At 41.8% G+C, this 27,756-nt stretch overlaps 1 protein-coding gene across 14 annotated transcripts in view; it reads left to right on the top strand.

Annotated features, from left to right (window-relative positions):
* The first annotated feature begins 22,745 nt into the window (after positions 1 to 22,745).
* The window catches only part of LDB2 (LIM domain binding 2), a 372,408-nt gene continuing 367,397 nt past the window's right edge, over positions 22,746 to 27,756 (top strand). For 4 of the 14 annotated variants that reach the window (XM_027597766.1, XM_027597775.1, XM_027597773.1 and 1 more), the window contains exon 1: positions 26,444 to 26,575. In XM_027597766.1, the coding sequence (XP_027453567.1) occupies positions 26,444 to 26,575 (132 nt within the window). Of the gene's footprint in view, positions 22,972 to 25,761; positions 25,894 to 25,987; positions 26,576 to 27,756 lie in introns of those variants that run through there. The other 10 variants (XM_027597770.2, XM_027597769.2, XM_027597774.2 and 7 more) reach the window with 10 other exon arrangements.

The raw sequence follows: 27,756 nt of genomic DNA, 5'->3' as shown, positions 1-27,756 counted from the left end.
GGACATTTGGTTACAGAGCCCACTTTCAACTACTACATAAGGAACTTTTGCATTTCTGAAATTATTGGGGGTAGTATATAGTAGGAGCAGAAAATTTAGGAAGCATAAATGAGGAAAAAGGAAATGAAAACCTGGAATCCCGTCATTTAAGAAAATAAGTTTTGAATGTATCCTTCCAGAACTTTTCTTGTGCAAATTCATGCATATAAACATGCATTTATATATATGTACTTTTTTTAGCAAAAGTGGGAACATTATACACATAACATTTTGTTAACTTTTTTTGACTTAATAATTGGTGGAGATTTTTTAAGTTTTCAAGATTCTGCCTTTTAAATTTTTATCACAGAGTTTTCCTTCTGGTTCATATGTGACCATGTACAAACTTGGGCATCTTTTTTGTGGACCCTGATGGCTGGGTTTGATTCTTCTGACATTGCTTCTTAAGGGGTTGTACATATTTTATAAGAGCAAAAGGGTTGAGGACAGATGGCTAAAGCAGGACCTGGCAGATGTAGGTGGTCAATAAATGTTTGCTAATTGAATTAAAGAATGCATGATGAATTACATTTTTTTTTAAATGTAAATACAATCACTACATTCTTTTAGCAAGTTGTGAGGGATGCAAGTTCCTGGGGATGGGACCCCCTGCTGAGAAACAATTGTGAAGATATTATTGTTTTGGTGCAACTGGCTTCACTATGGAAAATGAAATGATAAAGGTGTTTAATAGTCCTTGTGTGATAAAGCAAATTTCAGTGCCCTACTTGTGCTTCTCTGTGTCTCCAAATCTTACTCAGATAACAATTTAATGGTAGAGACGCAGGCAGAGGTCATACACTGGCAAGTTCAGAATAAGAAGATATGGAGATAGGGCGCCTGGGTGGCTCAGATGGTTAAGCGTCTGCCTTCGGCTCAGGTCATGATCCCTGGGTCCTGGGATCGAGTTCCGCATCGGGCTCCCCGCTCGGCGGGAACCCTGCTTCTCCCTCTGCCTCTCTCTCTCTCTCTGTCTCTCATGAATAAATAAATAATCTTTAGAAAAAAAAATCTTGTCTTAAAAAAAAGAAAATATGGAGATAAGCAATTAACATGAAAAATACTTCATCTCACTCATTTTCAAAGAAACGTCAATTATTGTAAACACTTAAGTGTGAAATTGTTGTGTATATGCGGTATAAATTTTGTACTGACAAATTACCTCCCTATAGGGCAGTACAACCTTACACTCTTCCCCTCGATAACAATGGCCATTTCTCCACATCCATGACTGCTTTGGGTGTTTTTTTGTTTCATTAATGTAACAGGAAAAAAAATCTATGTTGAGTTTCATTTTCTGGATTGTAAGTGTGGGTGAATGTCTTTCTTCACTGCTGTGGGCAAATTTTTTCATTCTGCTCTTCTAGGCTCTTTGGTCGAATAATTAAGCTGATAAAAGACAGATTAACAGGAAAAAAAAAAAACCCACAAATTTAATTTCATATGTATGAGAGCCCCATGCAAACATGAGATGCAAAGGCAGTCAGGCAATTGAACTTACTCGCCATCCTGAGCTATGGAGTGGGATAGGAGCTGGGGCTTCCAAGGGGAAGAGGGCAATTCACAGGAAGATAAGAAGAGCAGATGTTTGCCTGGTCCTATAGGTAAGTCTTTCAGATAAAAGTTATCTCTGGTATTCTCTCTCTTTCTGGGCCAGAGCCTCTATCTAAATTCTTTTAGGCAGTTAAGGGAAAGGTGAAAGTTTTTCTGGGTCGGCTAGGTCTTGACTGCCTTCAGCTCAAATTACTCCCCAGGCCCAAGTGGCACATTTTGGAGTGGTATATCCTGCTCGCCCGCGACACTCTCCTCGGCCCTCCGCACCTGTGAATTGTTTGTGGGTATCTCATGTTCATTTTCTAGGTTACTGTTTTTTTTTTTTTCTTGTTAATTTGTACAATTAAAAAAGTTAAGATCCTTAGTCATTTACTTTGCAAATATTTCCCCTGAATGTTTCACTTATCTTTTACCTTGGCCCACCGTGTCACAGAAAATGTAATGTTTCTATTGCCAGTTGTCAGTCCTTTTGAGATTTTTTTTCTCCCGGTGCAATATTATAAGAATATTCCCCTTGAAATATCATCTCTATGTTTCTTTACCTGTAGCTCTTTACTCTGTCCAGAATTTTTTTTTTTTTTTTTTTTTTTTTTTGCATATGGGGTCAACTCAGGATCTCTAGTAAATTGTCCTCTCTGTGCTGGAATATGCAGTGGAAAGAACACCACAATTGATTAATTCTATCTTCCATGGATATTGGGTGGGAGAATGGCAGGATTGATTGATTGATTTTTTAATATTTTCTTTTTTTTTTAAGATGTTATTTATTTGACAGAGAGAGACACAGTGAGAGAGGGAACACAAGCAGGGGGAGTGGGAGAGGGAGAAGCAGGCTTCCCGCCGAGCAGGGCGCCCGATGCGGGGCTCGATCCCAGGACCCTGGGACCATGACCTGAGCCGAAGGCAGACGCTTAACGACTGAGCCACCCAAGCGCCCCAGGATTGATTTATTAATAAATGCACACGGAACCCCTCTCTACCCTTTGGCCCATGTCACTTCAGGCGCTAGTAATGCAGAACTGAACAATACAAGCAGTGTCCAGGCATGGAGCTGCATTTAAGTTGCGAAATAAACAACTTAATACGAAGATAAACACGAAAATGTAAAGTAGTGATGAGTGCCGTGAAGAATTAATAAAATAAGGCAATATGATGAACAAAGAGGGTTTCCTTAGCCTCTCTGAAGAGGTGGTATTTAAGCAGAGACCTGAGTGATGAGCAGAAGCTAGGTGTAAAGAATCTGGGAGAAGAAGACTCCAGAAAGTGGGGCACCTGGGTGGCTCAGTTGGTTAAGCGACTGCCTTCGGCTCAGGTCATGATCCTGGAGTCCCGGGATCGAGTCCCGCATCGGGCTCCCTGCTCAGCAAGGAGCCTGCTTCTCCCTCTAACCCTCCCCGCTCTCACGTGCGCTTTCTCTCTCTCTCTCTCTCATTCTCATTCTCTCAAAATAAATAAATAAATCTTAAAAAAAATAAAATAATAAAAAAAAGAAAACTCCGGAAAGTGAAAAGCAAGTGCAAAGTGTCCTGTGGTTGCAGTAGCCGGGAATACTTGAAGTTAGAATGAAAGCGGAAGTATTGTGAGAAGGCAAAAGGCGCTCGAGGTAAGCAGGGTGCAGATGTTACTTGGCCTTGTAGAGCTTGGTAAAAAAAAGCTGGGTTTTATTCTAAGTGATGGGGAGATATTGGAAGATTTTAAACAAGGGCACCTTGCGGTGTGATTTACAACTTATAAAATCTGTGTACCTGCCATCCCGGAAGCTGCCACTAGAGGGAGGCAGGGGGAGATGGGGCAGTCATCCCTCAAGCTCCCTGGTTCACATCTTTCTGCAAGGGAAATCACCTTCGATTATGGCATTACCTGCTTAAAGAGGAGGAAATGTCCAGGAGGAGAACAGAGTCTGTGTGATTAAGGCAAGAGGCCAGGAGCTTTGTCTAATTTAAAAAAAAAAAGGTGGGCATTAAATAGATTTTTTATAGATACATTTCTAAGATTATTTTCAGTAGCAACTAAAAACAGATTTATCCTCGGGATTGACCAACTGGCTGGTTCCTGGGTGGCCATGCAAACCTCAAAAGGTGGCAGGGACTCTGGTGACTTTTCCAGGAGGTATGGCCCTAGCTCAGCCAGTTTGGGAGTTTGATATTTTATCAGTGCTCCTAAGGCAGTGGAATGATAGAGGCTGAACTACTTCAGTCACCTCTGGAGAGACTGGTATCTGTAAGCCAGGGTAGCCTTATACCAGATTACAGCAAGAACCTCCCCTCCCCCGCCCCAGGCAGGTATGCCCTGGTACCTATTCTGATAAAACAAAATTGGGAGTCAAACCTTTGCCAGCCCACATGCTCAGTGTACAGAGCATATGTGAAAGAGGTGAAAATGTTTAATGGTGTCTGGCTCTGATTTTCACAGTTGAGATCGCTGCCAGGTCAACATGAATTCTGCGGTGGGGTGGGGGGGGGTGCTTTTCTCCTGGCAGTTCTGGAATGGGCACAACCAGTGTTTGCCTTAGTGGCTTTCTTGGTTACAGGTGCCACTCAGGATGGTGCTTCAGAGAGCGGGTATTGGAATAACACAAGTGAATTCTCACTGTGCTCAGTCTCCCACTAACTCTGTGATCTTGGGCAAGTGACAACCTATCTGAGATTTACATCCCTCATCTCTAAACGGGGATGATGGGATCACAGTGCCCACTTCCTAAGATTGCCGTAGGACTAAATGAGAACACACGCAATGCACAACGCGGTGCCGGCTCTTGGCAAACACTGCAAAATGGTAGCTTTCATCCTGTGGTCAATGCCCCGTTTTGATTGACAGTTTTTCCTTCTATATACTCAACTAATCTGTTGGATTATGTTTTCATTATTTAATTCTAAATAGGCAATCATATTCCAGAGATGGGGGTGGGTGGGTCACTTCCTGTTTACTAACTATATACTGACACCACCCTGCAAGGCCACCATCCCCTTCCCCTCGAGTCACCACCTAGCTTCCAAAGCAGGAACCCTCAGGCCACTACCACCACCATCTTCCAAAACTCTACCCCCCCCCCGCCCCGATCTTGGGTCATTATCCAGTTTCACCATTACCTTAAGAAGCAAAATATAAATAGCAAAAATGGATGGGTCCAATTTTCTTACAGGAAATGCATTGGAAAGAAAAATGTGTAATCAAATTAGGTTCCAGTAGATGACAAGCTCAGTTTTAAAACTACTGAAACTCATGCATACAAATTCATATATAGCAAAATAATTAAGATTATGTCTTAGATTTTAACAGAGCAGAAGGTAAAACAAAGGAGCTGATATGAAGACTTTAATGGCAAAAGAGAACCATCTTCAACATTTTAGGCTCAGAAGAACACATTCCTCGGAGGGGAATGTGATCTAAGATCTGGGTCACTGACCACATTGACTGTGGCAGCTTGGCACACTGTAGAATTCTAAGACAACACTGTTGCCATTTACGTGGTCACTAAAAGGGATATTGAAATTCTAACTTGTCTTAGGAAATATGTAGTTATAATAAATACTCCAAAGGCAAAATTAAATTTACTCAGTGACTAGGAGACAGGTGGTAACCCATATACATCCTGGAACAGGAAAAGGAAATGACGACCACAAGTTTCTTTTTAAATAAAGCAAAGACATGAATATACTTCTGTTAAACATTGCTAGTGGTCAGTGTGTAGATAGCTTATGTATTTCTGACCATGAGGAGTTTGTATTTAAAGTACTTTCATCAATATTCCAACCACTTCTTTGCATGCTGAAACATATTTTGCATTTTCAAGAAGAAGCTTCAAAGTTAATACTGTATAATAGTTATAATCAGACTGGAAAATACCCCAACTCTGTTGCCCTTTGGTTATTCCCTAAATGACTTTGGGGAGCAAGAGAAGTAACAAGAGAACCCACTTACATCAAAAACACCATAGGACACCTATATTAGTCAGGATTTTCCAGCAACAATCAACAGGAGATATATAGATGTAGATCCCATTGGTTCTGCTTTTCTGGAGAACTCTGACTAATGTATTTACAGCCCTGTCAGGCAAGAAGAGTTGATGTTTCAGAAGAAGTCTGAAGGAAGTCTGTTGGATAATTTTCTCTTACTTGGGACCGGTCAGGATTTTGTTCTATTTAAGCCTTTGACTGATTCGATGAGACCTACCCACCTAATGGAAGACAATCTGCTTTACTCTAAAGTCCACCAACTAAATGGATAGTCTCATCCAAACACACCCTTGCATAAACACCCAGAATAACGTTTGACCAAATATCTGGGTATTCCATGGTTCAGTCAAACTGACACATGAAATTAATGATCACAGCAACCTACTCGTAGAGCATGTCCTTGGGTGAGAACACATTCAACCCAGTCTTCCCTGAAGATGTCAGCATTGAAGCTGAGAACGACTGCTCAGCTTGAGTGACATGATGAATTCATCAAAGGAAGATGTTCTTGTAAGTACCAAATTTAGGGATGTGGCTGAAGAGAAGGGCAAGAGCAAATGTTCCTTTAGCCTGCAGCGGACGTATTTAAAATCTTGGAATTTGTTTCTTCAACTGTAAAAGGAACATAAGACTATAGTATCTGTGTTCCTTCTCTGGGTTTTGACCAGATCAATTTGGAATCATCACACATCTGAGAGAGCATTTTAGAAGGATGTTTGGCCAACCTAGAACGAGAGGTATTGGCCAACCTAGAATGAGAGATAGGTTGGTAATGACAGTGTTGAATTCAACAACTGCAGACGTCACTTGTGTGTACACACCTTAGGGCCTCAAATAACTGCAGAGTGAGTTTCTGTTGATGAGAAAAGCTTAAGCAAAAGCCCAGGAACTGTAAGCACAGTTTGGAGCAGAAAGTACAGAGTGAGGACTCAACAGAGCAAGGTCTCTAACATAGACTGGGCAAGTGGACCAACCAGGCATGGGAAAATCATATTACAAGTTCTACTGGTATATATAATTTTTTTTTTATTTGGAAAAAATTTTACACTTACAGAAAAGTTGCAAAGATAGTACATAGAGTTCTTCTATGTGTTTCACCCAGCCTCAAGTACTATCATATCTTACATAATCACATTACAATGATCTAACACTGATACAGTACCATCAACTAATCCACAGACTGAATTTGAACTTTGATTTTTCTACTAACATCCTTTTTTCTGGTCCTGGATCCAATTTAGGATTCTACATTGATTTAATTGCCATGTTTTCTTAGTCTTGTCCAAACTATAAGAGTTCCTCAGTCTTTGTTTTTCATCTTTGAAGGCTACTGGTCACTTATTTTGTAGAATATCCCTCAGTTTGGGTTTATCTGATGTTTTCTTGTGATTTGACTAAGGTCATGCATTTTTGGCAAGAACTTCACAGAAGTAATGTGCCCTTCTCAGTGCATCATATCGTATCATATGTACATGATGCCAATGTGTCTTGTTACTGGTAATGCTAACTTTCACCACCTGGTTGAGATGGCATCTGCCAGGTCCACTGTAGAGTTATTAATTTTTTTTAAAGATTTTATTTATTTATTTAATTGACAGAGAGAGAGAGACAGCGAGAGAGGGAACACAAGCAGGGTGACTGGGAGAGGGAGAAGCAGACTTCCCACTGAGCAGGGAGCCCGAAGCGGGGCTCGATCCCAGGACCCTGGGACCATGACCTGAGCTGAAGACAGTTGCTTAACCGACTGATCCACCCAGGCGCCTCGAGTTATTACTTTTTTAAAAACATTTATTTATGTATTTATTTGAGAGAGAGGGGTGGGGGGAAGCACAGAAGGAGAGTGAGAGGGAGAAGGAGACTCCCCACTGAGCAGAGAGCCTGATGTAGAGCTTGATCCCAGGACCCCAAGATCATAACCTGAGCCAAAGGCAGATGCTTAACCGACTGAGCTCAGGTTAAGCTGAGGCACCCCGAGTTATTAATTTTCTTTTAGCAATTAAAAAGTTTATGATGGGGAGAGAGTTTGAAACTATGCATATAGCCTATTTTCATCCTACCTTTGCCCACTAAGATTAGCATGCACCACTAGCCCCTTCCTGTAGCAATAATTGTGGTATTTGCCTAATGGTGATTTTCTAATTTTATCAAAATATAAGAGAGGAGTTCGGGTTTATTAATATTTAATTGGATTTTCACTGCTGCTTTTGTTGGGTCTGTAAATCAAGATACATATGTAGGGTTTAAAAATAATAAAACTGCTGATCTGCCCAATTTGAAATTTGATATTATCAAGAAAGCTATTTAAAATATGAATTTTAATGTCTATTATCAATAACCATAAACTTCTTCTTGAGTACATATTGCATGTATGAACTTTTCCAAGGTAATTTTTCAGTCTTGACAACTATGATAATCAACTATATAAATAAATTGTACTTAAAACCTAGTTTTTAAATACTGTATCCCTGGGGCGCCTGGGTGGCTCAGTCGTTGAGCGTCTGCCTTCAGCTCGGGTCATGATCCCAGGGTCTTGGGATGGAGCCCCGCATCCGGCTCCCTGCTCGGCAGGGAGCCTGCTTCTCCCTCTCCCACTCCCCCTGCTTGTGTTCCCTCTCACTGTGTCTCTCTCTGTGTCAAATAAATAAATAAAATCTTTTAATAAATAAATAAATAAATAAATAAATAAATAAATAAATACTATATCCCTATGTTAAACTATGATTCACCAAAACCTATTGTTATCACTAAGCATTTATCTATAATAACTTTAGTAAGATTTCTCCCAAATTGTCATTCATAGTGTTATTTGTTTCATTTTTATTTAATCTTTCAAAACTCCTATGCTGGGAATAGTTAGCATTCAGATACAAAGAAAACATAAATAAAAGACATTTTTTTGGTAGTCATTCAATTTGTTTTCCTAATTAGGATGTATAAGCAAAAGATTTTGGAGCCTTTTTTTTTTAATAAGTAAAATTTCAAAAATGTTTCCAAAGTTGCCAGCTTTTCTTTTTTTTTCTTTCAAAATCTTATATTTATTGTCACTATTGTTTACTAAAACAAAGGACATCTCAATACTGAAAAGATAAGGAAGACATAATCTTAGAATAAAGTAACAACCCTTTCAATGGAATACATTTAGCTTCACTTAAAACCTGTGTGATAATCTTTCTTACTGTTCACTGGGGAAATTTCTAGAAGATCTTAATATTATAGGTTGAATTGTGGGCCTCCTTGGGAAAGATAAGTTGAAGTCCTAACCCTCAATACCTTAGAAAGTGACCTTGGAAATATTGTCATTGCAGATATAATTAGTTAAATTAAAATGAGATTATACTGGAGTAGGGTGGGTCCAATGTGACTGGTGTCCTTATAAGAAGACAGCCACGTGAAGACAGAGACACAAGAGGGAGAACACCGTGTGAAGACAAAGATTGGAGAGATACATTTACAAGCCAAACAGTGCCTGGGGCTACAGAAACTAGGAGAGAGACAGGAGACAGATTCTCCTTCAGAGCACTGCTCAGAAGCCAATCTTGTCTACATCTTACTTTTGGATTTCTAGCCTCCAGAACTGTGTGTGTGTGTGTGTGTGTGTGTAATGTATTATAAATATAATTTGTACATATTTATATATATAAATGCATGCACATATAGAATGCGCCCCCTAGGAAACAAATGCATTCAATAATTAGCAATATTTGGGGAGAATTTAGATTATATTATATGGTGGAAATTCCGTACTGAGTTTATGTTTCTTTGATCCTTAAAAGATTTCTGAACAGAGATGTGGTAGGTCAGAATCAAGACTTAGTAAAATCATTCGGACAGTGGAGTGTAGAATAGATTACAAAATGAGGTGCTTACAAGTGGAGAGCCTGGTCAGAAGATGACTACAAAAATTTGCATAGGACTATCAAGAACCCAGCCATGAAAAGGGTCACTAAGTACGAACAGTTAGTCCCAAGATTAGAGAAATAGTGGAGATTTTTTTTTAATAAAATAAAAATTCGTACTCGTAATTGTCAGAATGCTTATCGAATAGGAAAGAATTTCTAATATTGTTCAAAAGCCTTAAAATCGGTTCTGCCTTTAAAATCTAGAATCCCATTCATGGGAATCTCTCCCACGGTGGTCACAAAAGTGCGCGTCTCAGGTCTCTGAATGCCAGGAGCGTAATTGACTGACATCCGAGCTGCTGCTCACTGAAATCCACCATTGCTGCCCAGCTGAGGCCACTCTTGCCATGGGCTGCTGCAGCCCATGGCTGAACTCAGCAGGGACACATAGGCAGGATGTTCCTGCAAGAAAATGCAGGACTCTTCTGATGGGTAACTTTGGCTTGAGTACTCCCCGTTAGACTTCTGGCATTTTTTTAGAACTGCATGTCTGCTTAAGACTCTTCTGCCCAGCGTTCCTCCCTTCCCTTCTCTTTTGAAGGGGTTCGATCTGCATTGTGATGGCACACCTCGGCCAGCCTCCCCAGCTCCCTCCCCATTTTCCCTCAGGCACTTCCCCTGATAAATCTCTTGCATTTCTAATCCTGTCTTGTGTCTGCCTCTCAGAAAACCTGGCCTACGGTATCTCTAAAGGAGGTATTAGGAAATAGTGCTGGCAACTTCAAATGAATATTCATCACGGTACTTTTCAAAAGAGCAAAAAATGGGAAATTTCCTAAAAATCCAACAAGAAGAAAGTGGTTATATCAGTTGTGGTATTCCCATAAACTAGAATATGATGCAGTTATTTAAAATTATGTTTTTAAGATTAATGGTAAGAGAAAAAGGTTCTATATACATATATATAATATTAAGTAAAAAGATTCAAAATGTTAAATATAATCTTATCACAATCATATTTCAAAATAGTCTATGTATGCATAAACTAGGAAGAAATATGCCAAAATGTCAGTGATTATTTTCCTGGGGGACAGAATTTCCTCTTAACTGTCTTTTAATTTTTTAAATTTTTAAAACTTTCTGTAATGATTATTACTATAATTATAAATGGAAAACCACTTTACAACTTAGCAAATAGATTGCTCCTTCAGTTTTTTTTAAATATGATATATAAAATATATGGTATACTTGGGGGATTTTTCTATTTTATTGCTTACATTTTCAAGTCATCTCTCACTTAATTCCTCTTTGCAACTCTTGACTAGTTCTTGTGTAGCTCTCTCAGGGAAAGGGCGTTGGCATTTCAGAAGAAACGAGTCAATGAAAGAGTGTGGTTTGGTGATCCCAAGAAGAAATGACCCGTCGAGTCATGTTCACAGTTATGGGAAGACTGCCTAGTTCCCAGGGATTGGAATGAATTACTCTGTACTCCCAACGTCCTCAGCTTTTATTCCGACCACTCAGCAGTCCTCACTGCGAATCACGTCCTAGGAACACATTATTTTGTAAGCACTTTGAGGGCATGCATTTTGTGTCCCTCTCAATACTTAGTGCCCGGTTCCAACCATAGCGAGCATCTGATTATGGCCTGGATCATCAAATTGAATCATCTATCACCCATAAAGCAACCTAAATTTTTTTTCTTAGCCATTGGGATCAAAAGTAGTATTTAATTTAAAATAATATCATTTTCACACCCCTTCTGTTATTTCATACCAGAAAATGTACATGGATAGTCTTTGATGTGGCTATGCTGGATAATTCTTCTGGAATTTGGAGTTTCTAATCACATATTGCTGATCTATTCTTCAATGACTGCACATTCTACTCTCTTGGGCTCGAATGCAACACAATTTTCATGCTTCCACCTGATGATGGAGTGCTGCTATGCATGCCCAACTTTATGGTGTGGTGGGTCAGGTAACACCCAGTTGATGATGGGTAGCTCAGGTCACAGGGGAAAACTTCGTGGCCCATGGTTAAGCATTTAGTCTCCGCTAAGGTCCCATAGCCGTTCAAGAGCTGTTTTGCAAAAGGAGAGTAGTTATTCACAGAAGATGGCAAGGCTTTGCTTGGACATCCTAAGGCCTGTGCTATGATTCACCCCTTAGAACCTGCCAAAGGCTCCAAACGGCATTCCTGTCTGTCGCTGCCACTCCAAGCCCCATTGGATTACATGCCCCAAGTGATAGAGCAGATTGCCTGGCAGCCTGGACCTGGGTAGAGCCCTCTTTTGTTCTGGGACTTAGTCCAAACTAACAACTTTTTGAGAGACTTGGTAAATGGGCCAGAGTAACACACCCAAATAAAGAATATGTTGCCTCCAACATCCAAAGACCCCACTAGGCACTGTGCCTCTTTTTTGCAGCAGATGCAATAATTTATCTCCACATGGCCCATACCACTGAATCCCTGGAAATGTCACTCTGATAGAAGGTCTCTGAATTTTTGTTGGATTTATTTCCCATCTTACATGAAAATGTTTTAACCAATAAGTCTAGAGTAGGTGTAACTTCTTATTCACTAGGATCAATCAGCATAATGTTATCAATATAATGGACCAATGTAGTGTTGTGTAGAAGGGAAAGGTGATCAAGATCCCTGTGAACTAAATTATGACACAGGGCTGGAGAGCTGATGTACACCTGAGGTAAGACAGTGAAGGTGCCTTGCTGGTGGATGTCACTTGAAAGCAAACTGTTTCTGGGGTCTTTATTGACAAATACAGTGAAAAAAGCATTTGCCAGATCAATAGTGCAAAAGTACCAGGCGATGTGCTAATTGGCTCAAGGAATGCAACTATATCTGATACAGCAGTTGCAATTGGAGTCACCACCTGATGAAGCTTGCAGTAATCCACTGTCATTCTCCAAGATCCATCTGTCATCTGCACAGGCCAGACGCGCAAGTTGAATGGGGATGTGGTGGGAATCACTACCCCCGCTTCTTTCAAAGAAGGTGGCGCTGATCTCGGCAAGCCCTCCCAGAATACAGTATTGCTTTTTGTTTTTACTATTTCCCTAAGTAGATGCAGTTCTAGTGACTTCCTCTTGGCCTGTCCCACCGTAATAGTCCTCACTCCAAGGGTCAGGGAGCCAATGTGGAGATTCTGCCTGGTACTGAGTATGTCTGTTCCAACAATGCATCAGAACTGGGGAAATAATCACAGAATGGTTCAGACACCCAGTGGGCCCACTATGAGAGGGACCTGAGCTAAAACTCCCATGATCATCTGCCCTCCATAAACCCCTGCTCTGAGTGGTGAACCACAAGAGAGGTTTTAGGTCTCCTGGAATCAGTGTCAGTTCAGAGCCAGGGTCCAATAGTCCCCAAAAGGCCTGATTATTTTCTTTTCCCCAATGCACGGTGATAGATAGAAGTCCATAGGTTCCTTTGGAGGAAGGTTGAGAGAAAGATAAACGGTGTAAATTTTGGGCAGTGTACTATGACCCTTCTTCAAAGGGACACAACCTCCCTCTCATTCAAAATGTTTTGGGTCTATAAAGTGGCTCAAGTCTGAGAATTGATTGAGGAGCCGTGCGTGACTTTCTATTCTTAAGATTCAAGTTATACTTTTCTTCACTTAACCTAGAACTTTTCTGCTTATACAGATCAAGTAAGAATTCAGTAGACTTCCCATTTATTTCACTTCCCGGAATACCATGATCAACTAGTCAATGCTATCGGTCTCTGCGAGTCAAACTATCCTGACTGCTGATTTGACTCTGCTTTCCATTATGGTAACCACATCCACCTTGCCTTTGGCAACTGAGGGCCTCTGTTTGGCCCGTGTCATCCCGGGATCCGATTATTCCCACTGAATTTAGGTTTCTCGATTTAGTGACCGACCCTAGCCACTGTGGGGTCAGAACTAGGGAGAGTAGTGATCACTGCAAGGTCACTGATGTTCCACTCGTAGATTTACTTCAGTCATTGTGTAAGATGTCTTGTGGACCCGTGTCCCCTGCAGTATTGGTGAGTAGTAGGTCTTAAATGACAAATCCACTCCCAATCTCTGTAAGCCTTCAAATCCCTCCATCTACAGTGAAACAAGCAGGTCCAGAGTCTCCAGCTCCCTCGCTGCGGGTTCCCTTTTGCTCCATGTTTCAGCCAAGGAACCAAACTGTTAGAGTCCTAACTCCTCAAGGGGCAGCATTAAATGCAGAGTCTCTTCTTAGTGAGCCCAGGTTGTTCTGATCCATCTTTCCATTCCTTCCACCACTATCCGATACCCTTAATAGCTATTCCTACACATACTCCCCAGATTTCTGCCAGTGTAAGTTGGAAAACTCGAGCAGTTCTTTTGCAATTGAGTGCATGTCCTCATAGGTCACACTTTGAACCTCACCTTTAAGGGCCTTCTGGGACTTGAGTCTAGTCATAGGTCTAGATACAAAGAAGGGTAGTGAGTGGGGGCTGGGTCCGAGGATAATCAGTATTGTCTTGCATAATAACTGCCTCAGGGGAGGCCATTGTTGTTTCCTCAGATGACAAGGGTTAATCCCCTCAGACAACCGAGAGGCAGCTCACCTCTGGAGTGGAGAGACATATTTCACCAATAAAAAAGACTTATCCGGAATTTAGGGGCTCAATGTCTCCAGCCTCTTCAGAGTTACCCCGCATATCCCCATTTCAACCTTCAGGATTCCATTCCTTCCCAACCAGTGTCTTCACTTTAACAATAAACACACTACAAACACACACAGAAGCTTTCAGGTCATTTATTCAGTGCTGTAGCTGAGAATTTGAATCCCTGAGCTCATCCTTTTCTTTTCCCACTTTGCTCAGTGACATTAGGAGCAACCGATCAATCTTAGTATATTTGTTAGTTCGACAGAAATGTTTAACAGTATCATATACACAGTCACTCAGATGGTTGCTTCTTGTAAGTGGGTTATTAGGAGTACCCACTGGTGATATTGTGTGTGTCTTTATTGCAAGATCATGCCTTCGACTGTCAGTGCTCTCTTTACTACCATAAATAGAGTCATTAGCATCTTTAAATCTGATCAGATTAGAGAGCCAACTCCAGAAACCACAGTTCGGGAACTTATCCTTAAAACTGTTCCTCTAGAACCACTCTCCATTCCAAAATCTGTCTTAGTCCCATTCTCCAGAGAAACAGAACCAAGAGAATGTTTATTTCCATCTCTGTCTCTGGCTCTAACTCTGTAAGGGACTTATTATAAGGAATTGGCTTCACGTGATTATAGGGCTGACAAATCCCAAGATCTACTGGTCAGTCAGCAAACTGGAGACCCAGAAAGCCATTGTTTCAGTTCCAGTCTGACGCCTGGCTTGAGACCTAGGAAGAGTCAATTCAGTTTTAATTCAAAGGCAGGAAAAATTCTTCCTTACTTGTGGAAGGGTCAAGTTTTTTTTCTTTTTAGAGCTTTGCCTGATTGGATGAGGCCCATCCACACTGGGATGGCCCACTGGGGGAGGGCGATCTGTTCTACTCAATCTACCAATTCAAGTGTTAATGTCATCCAGAAACGCCTTCACAGACATAACCAGAATCATGTCTGACCAAATATCTGAGCATCCTGTTGCCTGATCAAGTTGATACGTGAAGTTAACCATCATAGTCCCCTACTCTTGCCTAGTACCTGTTACATCATGATGCCAACAAGTGTTTATTCAATTGAACCAAGCATACAGGACATTGTGTATATAAAATATTGATCCATTTTGAAATTAAGTTGTAGCTGATAAGACATCTCATAACATATATGTTTTGAAATGATTGGTACATATCAATAGATGCACCCAGACTTAGCTTGTCATGATGTGCTAAGTACAAGAGACCACGTGGGTGCTAGTTTCTCTTCAGAAGGCTCAGGGCCTCTTGATCCAGTTAATGAGTCAAAGAAAAAGTTGAAATGGAGACTGGGGAGTTGGGGAAGGCCCCTTAAGAAAGTGACATTTCCATCCAGACCTGAAGGATGACTATCGGGTCATTGTTTTTCTATAATCATGAAAGATCAGAAAAGAGCCAGGGATCTGTCAACTGCCAAACTGCACATCACACAATGGATGCCCTTCAACCAGCTTCCAATGGAGGCACCGCAGGTGGGGGGCCTGCACATACCTTCATAGAGGTAAGCTGCCTGGTCCTCTCCTAGCGTATGCATGGAGAAAACCAGGTGCGTTTCACGGTTTCCTTCATGCTGTGAAGTATTGTGTAAAACTTCTTTCACGAGGATGAATCATGCTTCCCAACATAAAAAACCTAAGTCAAAATTGCAGGTGGACTAGATCCATCTAACTCATTTATAGGGCAGTTTGGTAACATGCACAACTAAAGGTTCATTAAGCACATACCCTTTGCCTTAAGATGCCTTTACTTTTAGAATTTTGTTGTGATAAATGTGGATGTACAAGAAGATATGGATCGCCACAAAAAAAGGGTAGAGGCGATGGATATGTTAATTAGCTTGATTGTGGGAAACATTTCACGGTGTGTATCTATATCAAATCATCACACTGTACACCTTAATAGATACAATTTTTACTGGTCAATTATACCTCAATAAAGCTGGGGGAAAAGATATGATAATATTTATTCAAGAATTGTTGTATTAGAGAAGAATTGGAAATCATGCAAATATCAACTCTAGGGGACAGTTAGATCAGTTAAGTTCGATTCATGTAAGGAAATCCTCCACAGGTCTTAAAAACGATGCGCAGAGAACCAGGTAATGACAATCCACTTGGGAAATAAGCAGATAAAAGCAAAAAGTGGACTGATAAAGCAGTGGGTAAATGATAAGTCCCCAGCAAATAGCAGGGACACTAAGTGCAGTTTTCAGGAACATGGGAGTTTCTTCAGGTTACCTTAGCTATTAAATACTTCAAAGCCAATGGCAAATGACAGGGGGAACCTGGCCAGTTCTAGAAAATGTACCATTATGTGCAGTTATTTTCCAAAATAAATCGTTTGATCTTGGATTAGGATAGGGCTTTTATGAAAGAAACACACACACACACACACACGCATCCGATGTCGGTTTCAATAATAGAGGGACTCAGAAGTCAATTCCGAGCAGGCACAGGCGTCTGGGCTCCTTTGTTCATGAATGATTGTCCAGGTCCAAGTTGTACCATGGAAGTTCATCCTTGGCAGGCTTGGGAGACTTTGGGCAGCCACGCTGTCTTTCCTCTAGGTTTCAGCGTGTCTGCTGGTGTCCTGGGGTCTGCAGCCAATCTGCCCAGGGAAGCTCCAAGGAAAGGAGAGGCAGGAGGTATGGGGACTGAAATCCGGCTGAAAGGCTAGTTCTGGCAGGTTTGGGTAGGGGGTGGGCAGCATGAAAATTAAGGTGGGGTAAAACAGAGCAAGAGAAAAAGATGATATCACACATCATAGTTTTTAGTGCAACAGTTAGAGATTTAGCTAGCATAGGCTGCCATTAATTTCTTTGTGAAATATTTGCCACCCATTTCATTTCGTGCAAACACAGCTTGGTGGTGTAATACAGGTGCGCTTGTGTGTGTAATTTGGGGAGAGGGTGCCATATAAAGATTAGTAAGATATAGAACCGGCCTTCAGCGATCTTACCCAGAATTTCAGAAGGAGGACCATATTCTGTGTATGGTAGCTCCTTCATGCAGAGAGGGAAAGATATCTAACTCAGCAGGGGCACTGTGAAAGATATAATTTTATGTAAAGCACCAAAGTCTACATTTGCATGGCAATTAGTAGGCAATCAGTAAATGATGCTATTATTATTATTATTGTTATTACTCTTACTAGTGCTGGAAGAGACAACATACGGGGTCTCTCTTTGCAGTCCCTTCCAAATCACATTGTTTTGAGCTAAGCAGGTGTCTTTGTGCTTGGATATCAGAAGCTTTGCATACCAGATCCACTTCCTGTCTATTAAACTTCCAGGGTCCCTGTACCACACACTGGGTGACTTAAATCATCAGCAATGCATCCTTTCAGAGTTCTAGAGGGCAGGGCCATGCTCCCTCTGAAGGCTCTAGGAGAGAATCCTTCTTTGCCTCGTAGCTTCTGGTGGTTTCTGGCAGTCCTAGGTGCTCCTTGGCTTATAAGGGCATCACTCCAGTTTTTGCTTCCCTGTTCACATGGCTGTCCTCCCTCTTTGTGTCTCTGTGTCTCCAGCCATTGGATTTAGGCCCAGTCTAATCCAATAAGATCTCATTTTAACTTGGCTACATCCAAGAAGACCTCATTTACAAATAAGGTCACATTCACAGGTAATGAGGGTTAGGACTTGAACATATATTTTGGGTGGACACAGTTCAACCCACTACACCTACCTTCTGCCAAGGACCCTGCCATTTGGTCAGGTCCCCAGATTTAGAAGGATGAACCTCTGGCTCAGGCTGGAAAGGTGAACATGTGACCTAGGACTGGCCACTCTCTTGGCCACAATGATTGGTTTAGATGTGGGTATTTATGCCCAAACCAGGCAATGAGAGTCAACACTGACATTTTTTTTAGATTTTATTTATTTATTTGAGAGAGAGGGAGAGTACAGAGGGAGAAGCAAGCTCCCAGCTGAGCAGGGAGCCCGATGTGGCACTCGATCCCAGAACCCTGGGATCATGACCTGAGCTGAAGGCAGACTGTTAACCGACTGAGCCACCCAGGCGCCCAACACTGGCATTTTTATTGAAACTCTTATGGAGGAAACTTCTCTTTTGGCTGGGCTCGTTTGGACAGACCAAAACTCAGCTCTACCTGCGGTCACGTAAGGACAAAGCCTATCTGTGAGTGAGGAACGCTTGTAGGGCTTAATTTGGGCCCCTGGATCCTATTGTAACTGAACTCAGATCCTTCTAGCTTTTTCAATGACATAAGCCAATAAATTCACTTTTTTTTTCTTTTTTGCTTATGGCTTTTTGAATAAGTTTTCTTATACTTGTAAACAAAAAGAGTCCCAAATGATACACTGTATGCTCTCATTTATATTTTTGTTTCTTCACGACAATGTGTGTTGCATGTCTGTGTGGCCATATACTAGAAAAGGTCTGTTCTCTGTTCTCAAGAAGCTCACAATGTAGTGTGGAGATGGACGAAGGCTGTGGACCATATTGGTTGACAGCATCAACAGAGAGAAGTCAGACTGCCTGGGTCCAGCGCCCATCCCACCAATTACCAGTTGGGTAACCATGGGCAAATTACTCAGCCTCTCTGTGCTTCCTCATCTATAAAATAGGAACAAGAATCGTCTTTATCTTATGGGATTGCTGTAAGGATTAAATGAGTTAATATTTATAAAGTGCTTAGAACAATGCCTGACATTTCATAACAGCTTTATAAGGGATTAGTTATTGTCACTAAGTGTTCTTCCTTGATTCCCATAATGGCCATATGAAATTAGTACTATTACCTCCATTTTAAGACAAAAGCTTAAGACTCTTAACTTCAGCCATACGGTAATTGTGTGGAATCCAGTTCACCCAATGGGGAAGGGAAAAACTGGGTCCAAAGTGCAGTGCTTTGACACTTGGTTACATGGTCTCCTGTGGGTTGAAAATAGATTACAGACATCTCAATAGCAACTCTGAGATCTTTTGGATACTGAGCAATTCATGACAACAAAGGGCCTGATAGGTAACTGGATCCTGGGAAAGGGGTCTCTGAAGCTATAATATTTTTGCCCAGTACTTAGCATACCTTACTACAAGGTACTGACTTGTAGTAAGTACCGATACATGCTTTCTGAATGAAAAAAAATGAATGAATGAATGAATGAATGAATGAATAAGAGATTTAAACATCCTTATTAAATAGAGAGCATGGCCTGGAATTAGGGGGTGCAAATGGCTAGGACAGCTCTCCCGGGATTCATTCTGATAAGTTTTCATCCATTTATTTTACAAAAATATACTGAGCACCCACATTTGCCAGGCAGCATGTTAAATTCTGAGTGTTAATGGTGGATAAAACCAACACATCATCCACACTCAGAATTTACAAGCTCATAGTGAACACAGGCAACATACAAGCAAATAGCAAATGCAGACCTGATTACAAATAGTAATCAGGGGTAGAGACTGAACCAGCAGAATTCAGTGATAGAAACTGAGGGGTCAGAGATGGGTTTTTAGATCATTTGATTATGGATGATGCTCCAAAGAGGTAATATCTTGAGCTGAGACTGAAAGCTAAGGAGGAGATAGTCATGCCAGGGACAAAGAGAGGAGGGTTTCTAGAATCTAGAGGAATGAGCTGGGTGTGTGCTGGAAACGAAACAGAAGGAGAGTCATGGGAAGAAACGGAGGTGTGGATGTGGCTGGCAGGGGAGGAGAGGGCCAGATCGTACAGAGTCTGAGGAAGGAGGGTCCAGCACACAGTGGGCCCTCAGCGAATACTTCTGGAGTGATGAAATAAGTGTTGGATGGTCCATGCTGTGGGTTGGATTTTACTTTTGATACTGGAGAAGTGAGTTGTTTTCAGTGGCTACGGCCTTCCCTAGTCATTACAATTACTTATTAGATTTGGTTTCGTCAAGAGGACATTAGAGAATGACAGTGAACACCACAAGAAAGGAAACCCAATACGTCTTCAAAACTGCAGGGTGGAGACAGATTTTCGAGCTCTTTGGCACTGTCAGCAATGCCCTCCTCAACCACAGACTGACTCCATTTGTAAGTTTGAAATGCCTGAGCAATGGCCACTGGTACTGACAAGATTTCCTTTAGGAATCCCACAAAGTCATTAGTCATTTTAATTCTAGGTGAGAGCCAAGAGTAACAAGAGAAGTTTTTCAGCCTCTGTTCTGGGTCTTTTGTTTCAGATGTTCCAGAGAGAAGTTTCTGAGCACATGTAGGCTAGGGATGCCCTTGAGTGAAATCAACTTCCCAATCCAGAGTTCAGTCTTGGGTCTGTCTGAGTCCAAACTAGCCTCCTTGTGTATGCAAGTCATCTTGCTCAAACAAAGCATTTATCTTGTCATTTTCTGACCCCCTGGTGCCCATGCAATAAATTGCACTTTCTTTAAAATGATATTTAAGTCTTCCAGAATTGGACTCCAACAGCTTCTTACTGTCTTACTTTCGCCAAGTTTCTTGACTTTGCTTGACATCAAACATGTTCATTTACATGGTGTCCTCTTGGCTTGGCATGACCTTTCTCAGACTTTCATGTCCGTCTCTCTGACAAATCTGTTGAGGTTAAATACAAGTGCCAACTTCTCTGTGAAGCCTTCCTTGATTTACCTAGTTTGAATGAATCCCTCCTTCCTTGGAGGCTCTTTGTAGATTAGCATTTCACTTATAAGTTTGAACATGCCTACCATAATATGCTTTAGGTTTTTTTCTTTTCCCATTTCTCTACTGTTAATTCCCTAGTCCCTATCCCAGCCTGTCTATTAGACTTCACAGTGTCGCTTTACACTTAGTTCTGAGATTGGGGAATCCCTGTCACCTCTTCTTATAATAACAGTATTATGAACGCTTACTAGATGCCAAACACTCTTCTAGTCAATTGACATGTATTAACTTACTTAATTCTCAGAAGAACCAGAGGATTGTTATTAGCCTCATTTTACAGAATAGAAAACTGAGGCACAGAGAGGTTAAAGGCCCAAGGTCACACAGCTATATGCAGGATTCAAGATTCAAGCCAAGTCCATGAGGCTCCAAAGTTCATCCCCTAAAAGTTCAAGACTGCTATAAAGACTCTTGAGTTGGGGATTGGTCCTGTGTTTACTTTTGTTTTGTTCCTGGAGCTGTATGCTCAGCACCTGGCACAGTGCTTAGTACAGTGAATACATATATACACCTGAATACATACTTGTCATGAATGAAGGAAGCACATGTTCGCCTATCTCGAAGTCACCTGAAAATAGACCACACCTTCTATATCTTTGTTTGTCTTTATCCCCCCGACCACATTTCAGTTGTATTTTGCACGTGTATGTTTGCTGAATGCTTATGGAATGAAGAGGCAGAAAGAAAAAGACAGGGGTCACAGAAATGGGTAAGGAAGGAAGGCCAGGAGGGGGAATGAGTGGTAAGAAAACTAGTTTTCTGAAGCAAACAGAGCTTGTAGACGAATTGGAGATGGTGCAATTGCATAGATCCCAAGAGGGATCAGGCAGGTAAATGGAAATTAGGGACACTGGCTGGAGAAGGCCATCTCGTGGTGGAGACACAAGTACTTGGAGTCAGGTCCCCCCGTGTGCTACTGCCGTATAGGCAGGGAGGGGGGCTGAGGGTTGAGGGTTGCCAGAGCTTATGATTTTTCAAGACAAGATGAAAATCTGGATTTTATATGAACTTCTTTATTTTTGTAAACTGTTGGCAAGTATTTCAAATTAAAGGAAAAATAAACACTCTGTGGGTTAGACCTAGTGTGAATGTGGCAAGATGAGGTCCCAAGCTTAAAGGTCAGGCCAGCTTTTCAGTCACCTTGAATGTCTATGTGAGGACTTTTGGAGCTTATTCAATACTCACCATGCAAAATTATATGTAAACTCATGGCTCAGTCTTTGGGGGTAATAGAACTGTCAGGGGCTAGGCTTGTTCATTCTTCTTTGGTATACAAACATTGCTTATTGAATTTCCCTATGGTTTCCCGAAGGAGTTGATTTGCAGCCTTAAAATGAGCACGTCATTCCTTTCACTTATCATGCTCAGCCCTGGGCCAGAATCGAATGAATCATAGCTGGTCCCTTCAGAAACAGGGAAGTGGCAAAACCAACCAGGTGACCTAATTGCGCAAAGCATTAAAGACCTAACTGTGCAATTTTGGGAGTATGTTCTGGAAGATGTGGGACAGTAAGAAAAGTGGGAATAACTTGGCAAGGCTGTAGGGAGAATGGATAGAAGTAGGGGTGGATGCCTGAAATTAAGCAGGACAAAGAATAAAATCCAGGTAATGGGAGACATTTCATCCTTTTGTCTTTTCTTCCATTTGATTAGGTGTGTATGGTTTGAGCACCTACTGTGGGCTCAGTACCACGCTGGCCCCTGGGGTCAAAGAACAGACATGCCCTCATGATGAAGATGGACCTGGGCTTCCAGCAGCGAAATGCATAAGAATCTTGTCCCTATCACTTACTAGTTGGATGACCTTGAAGAAGTTTCATAGCATCTTGAAGCCCCAGTCTCCGTATCTGTAAAATGGAGAGAGTGGTTGAATCAATTCCATAGGTTTATTGTGAGATCAATAAAGAATATTTGTGCAAACCACTCAGCATGGTGCCTCCCACACAGTAAAGACCTAATAAATGATAGCAATTAGCACATTTACATGTAAATTCTCCAGTGGAAGAACACAGAAGACACACAGTGTTGACCCAAACGGGGACGTTATTTTCTAACGCTTGCTTTTATTTACAGCAGTCCCCCACCCCCTTCTCCATGGTTTTGCTTCCTGCAGCTTCAGTTCCCAGCGGTCAGCTTTGACCTGGAAGCGGATGCTCCTCCTTCTGACGAAATGGTCAGAACATCAAAGGCAGGCCAGCACTACATCACATGCCTACGTCACTCACCCCCTTTCCTCTCAGCACATGGGCACTTTATCAACTCACATCATCACAAGAAGGGTGAGTACAGTACAGTTAGATATTCTGAGAGAGGGAGACCATAGTCACATGACTTTTATTCTGAGAAAGGGAGACCATAGTCACATGCTTTTTATTCTGAGAGAGGGAGACCAAAGTCACATGACTTTTATTACAGCATGTTGTTATAATTGTTCTATTTCCTTATTAGTTATTGTTGTTCATCTCTTACTGTGCCTAGTTGATGAATTAAACTTTATTAGAGATATGCATGTGTAGGAAAAAACATAGTATATGTAGCGTTGCGTGCTAATGGTGGTTTCAGGCATCTCCTGGGGGTCTTGGAACATACCCCCTCAGATAAAGTGGAACTGCTGTATTTCCTTCACAGCACACACTACAGTTTGAAATTATGTTCCCAAAGTCTTTTTAGTTCTCCTATGCTGTCTCCCCTCTTACCTTCAGGGGACTGCAAGGGGCAGGAAGGTGGGGAGCATGTCTGCTATCCACCTTGACCTCCCAATGTTTCCCAGCATCCAAGCATATATTAGGCACCTAGTAAGAATAATATTTTTTTGAGAATTATACATGTGTTGCATTATCGAATACATTGTAGTGCATTATCTTGTCTAATCCTTTGCAACGATCTTATGGATCGTCACTCTCTCTGTCTCCAGTTTAAAAATGGGGTGACAGGCTCACAGAGGGATGGAGTCACTTGCTCAAGTTCCCACAGCACAGAGAAGGGGTGCAACCAGGGTTGCAAAGTGATCTGGCCAGGGCTGTGGTCCGTGCTCCCTTCTGCTGGGAATGGAATATCTATGGAATAAATGAATTAATGAAGGAATAATGAAAAGATCCAGAGGAGAGGAGACAATCTAATTAGACAGGAAGATGAGTAGGAGTTTGCAGGGAAACAAGGGATAAACGTACAACTGTGTGCATGCATGAAACGAGATTGCAACTTTAGGAAGACCAAGTATAACAAACAAACAAATAAACGGCGTGTGTGTGTGAGATAGAGACAGAAAGACAGAGAGAGAGCATGCATGCACACAGGTGTTAAGGAGCTCTGTGTGCTAGGGAGGGAGCATGGATGTTTTCTTACTGGGGACAGGGAAACATTGAAGGAAAGATGTGGGGCAAAATCAGCTTTTCTTTTCTGCAGTCAACATTCTGATTATAATAAGGACAAAGCACAAGAATTGTGGTTCTGAGAAGGGAGACCAGTTTGGAGACTCTTGAAGTAATAGAGATGAAAAACTATGTGGCCCAAGCATGATAAACTTTTCGATATTTCTGAATTTGGAGACTTTAGGTATTAACAGGAAGTGGTATTTCCAATTATAACTTGGAATGGTCTGCAAGAATTAATGAGAGTAAAATTTTACCTTATTAGAAAGGATTTTCTAATCCCTAAATGGGTTTTTTAGCTTTTCCTTTTTTTTTTTTTTTTTTTTAGCTTTTCCTTTTTTTGATCACTATGGGGCTGTACATGCCTGCTAGGTGTGACTTTGCTGCTTCTTCCGAAAACCAGCCACGTAAACATAAACTCAGGCAGGCACTAAACTCTTAGAACGTCTTTAGTTTGGGAATCTAAACACAACGAGCCGTTAGATTTTGCAGTGGCCATCATTCCAAAACATAAATCAAGTCAAATTTGTTTGAAATCCTGTCTTTAGAAGGTTGTGTGTTTTGACAAACCTTGCAGCAAATTTAGTCCAGCTTTTGGATTTGTAATGAAACCTGAAACCAAGCATGCTGGCCTGCCCTGGGGTCTTCTCAGACAAGTTCCAAGTAGCCTTAGTGTAATGTCTCCCCTAATCTCATCCTGGCAAGGGACATTACTGTGTTGGGTTGCACTGGAAGTTTGGGGTGGACTCTGCAAACATTTCATACAATAACGGAAAGGGACTGATCAAGACAGCAATTTGGGGGTATTTCTACTCCTGAGTATTCTTAAGAGTGTAATTTACAGAATTAGCAATACCTTATCCCCTGTTGGCTAGTGACTTGGAGATACCCCAAGCCATGATTGGGGCAGAAAGTTAATTAATCTGCTTATTAAAAAGAAGAAATGTCTCATTTGCATGCATTTACATTCAGGTCTTGCATGCATCACCCTTTTTGGTGGTTTCTGCTTTCTTTTCTTAATACCACAGACCTAGCTAGGTATTAGCTCAATACATTTACATTTTCTGTGTCTGGGCTTTGTTTAAGGGTATATGTCTGGTTATCATTGGTTCCAGTGGAATTTGATTGTCATATAGATCATTTAATTCTCGGTAGAGATCCTTACGCCTCCCTGAGCTGTGCAGATTTTCTTCCAGTTATCATATACCTCAGTTGCGAAAAGATTTATGTTCTTGACCAATCTTGGAAAATAGAGACCTTGCCTCCATCAGAGTTGGACATGTTATTTGGGGATGAGCCATTCAATTATCTGCAATTTCCTACTCAACTGAATTTTCCATGGTCATTTTTGTGGGAGTTTTCTCCTTCTTGCTTTTCCTATCTTATTTGGAGGTTGGCTTTGGAAGTAGTTTTTTTTTTTTTTTTCTTTTCAAGAAAGAAAAAAAAAAAAAAAAAACCCAACCCATTGCTCCACGAATGTATCTTAGGCATTCCACATTCTGAATGATTGTTTTTACCTGAAAATGCTTCGGTAACCTGAACCCAGGCCCCCTTAAACCTGCTTGAGTGAAGACTCGGGAGGGGAGGGAGGGGCTGGGAAGAGGGCTGATTGGGGGGGGGCGGGGGTGAGGAGGGGGTGAAATGTAAAACCTGTAACAAGCCCTTGGAACAACAGCAAGTAAAACCAAAACTATATAGGGAGATTAGTGCAGAGGGAAATCTTGGCATGCGAGTGAATCACCAGCTCTAATACCGGGGACCCCGGTGCGGTGTTTCTGTATTTTGTAGTAATCACATTTCTGATACATTACAACAGTGTGGCTGTCAGGGGTGAGTGGCTCAGGCAGCGGTTAAACCACCTATATGCTAACAAGCTTAGCAATCAGGTTGTGAAGGGTCCTGGCTGGAGGAAAAAAATTAAAACCAAACCTTAGACTTCTGTCAGACTGTTAGGAGAATTATATTTTTGAACTAGTCTACAGTGTGGACAGGAAATGACCTCTCCACAAACTGCTTCTTTAAAAACAAGCAGTGGTGCCTAAAGCTATCCAGCTTTTCTCTCTCTCTCTCTCTCTCTCTCTCTCCCTCTCCCTCCTCTCCCGTGTTCCCTCCCTCCCTCCCTCCTTCCCTCCCTCCCTCCCTCCCTCCTCTCTCGCTCTCCCTCTCCTCTCCTGCTATAGAGGGCTCCAACAGCAGTTCCCAGCCAGTGTGTTCAGCCTGCCTGCCTGCTTGCCTCTGTGTGTGTGTGTGTGTGTGTATGTGTGTGTGTGTGTGTGAGCGTGTGCGTGCGTCTACTTTGTACTGTGAGGAACACAGCCCATGTGCTCTGCATGGACGTTACTGATACTCTGTTTAGCTTGATTTTCGACAAGCAGGCAAGATGTCCAGCACACCACATGACCCCTTCTATTCTTCTCCTTTCGGCCCATTTTATAGGAGACATACACCATACATGGTGCAGCCAGAGTACCGAATCTATGAGATGAACAAGAGACTGCAGTCTCGCACAGAGGTAAGTACTTCAACCTTGGGTTGTGTGTTTGTGTCTTTTTTTTTTTTTTTTAAACTGTGCATGGGCTTTTCCTGGGTTGCTGGCTGAATTCTGTGGGAAGTGTCCCACTAGATACTACCACGTACGTGGAAATGAGCGCCAGGATGAATCCACTAGTTTGAACGCTGGGTTTCCAGGCACAGCAACTCTTGGAGCTGGGGACAGTTTCTGCCGGAATCTTGAAATAGACAACCCAGCACTTGATTCGCCTGCCGGGTCTCCAGAAATGCTGTTCTTCCCGAACTCTGGGGCTTGCAGGCTCTGAGTCGGTCCCGTTGGTGTTTCGTGAGATATAATTCCCAGGGATCTGGGGGATCATTTGCATCTGGCAAAATAAAATTTTAACAAATCCCCCGAGGAAGTCTGCTTTGACCTGTATTTGCTTTTCAAAGTCATCAAAATCGAGGTGGAGGGGGCAGAAGGGTAACCCCCTACACTTTTCAGAACTAACCCTGGAGGGACACATTGTTTGTATATTTCCATGTTAAATTCAGAAACCAGTTGCTTGGGGCAAGGGGGTTCTTGACTTTCTTTTATCGCTGATGGGAGTGTCTCCCTAGGAGCTCTACCTTCCATCGGGAGCTGGCTCTGCATTCAAGTCAGCTCGAATTTTGCATATTTGTAATCTTGTGCCTGAGAGGGAGCGAGCCTCTGCCTTCCCGGCCAGCAACTCTGGGAGCAGAGAGGACTTTCAGAACTTTGTAAATGCAAAACTCCAGACTGCCTCCTGCAATTTAAATTTTTAATGCCAGCTGACTTTTTCTCTCTTGTGTTAGCTAGGCTGGCAGGTCCTGCTGCTGGGCTGTCCATTTGCCCATGAGTTGGGGCTTGCCTGTGAGTTGGGGCTTTGTGTTGAAGTGTTCTGAGAAGGAGTTTATTATAGGTGCACCAAAGTCACTTTAAGAAGTAGAAATCGCTGGGACTCTCGTCTTCTCTGCCCAAGTGCAAATACCCAGAGGGTTGATGGCAAAGAGCTTTAAGGGAATAGCTTTGGTGGAATTTTAAATTGAAGATTGACTCTCAGCTCTGGAAGGGGACTCAGTGTTGTATGATAAAATAAAACACACTTGCTTAAATTGTCAACAGAGCCATGGAGAATTCATGACGCTTAATGTATTTAATACAGCTAACAAGATGTGACC

The sequence above is a fragment of the Zalophus californianus genome, chromosome 2, assembly GCF_009762305.2.
Source record: "Zalophus californianus isolate mZalCal1 chromosome 2, mZalCal1.pri.v2, whole genome shotgun sequence".
In the NCBI taxonomy this organism is placed as follows: Eukaryota; Metazoa; Chordata; class Mammalia; order Carnivora; family Otariidae; genus Zalophus; species Zalophus californianus.
Note: the sequence above shows the minus strand (reverse complement) of the source record. Positions and strands in the feature narration are given on the sequence as shown.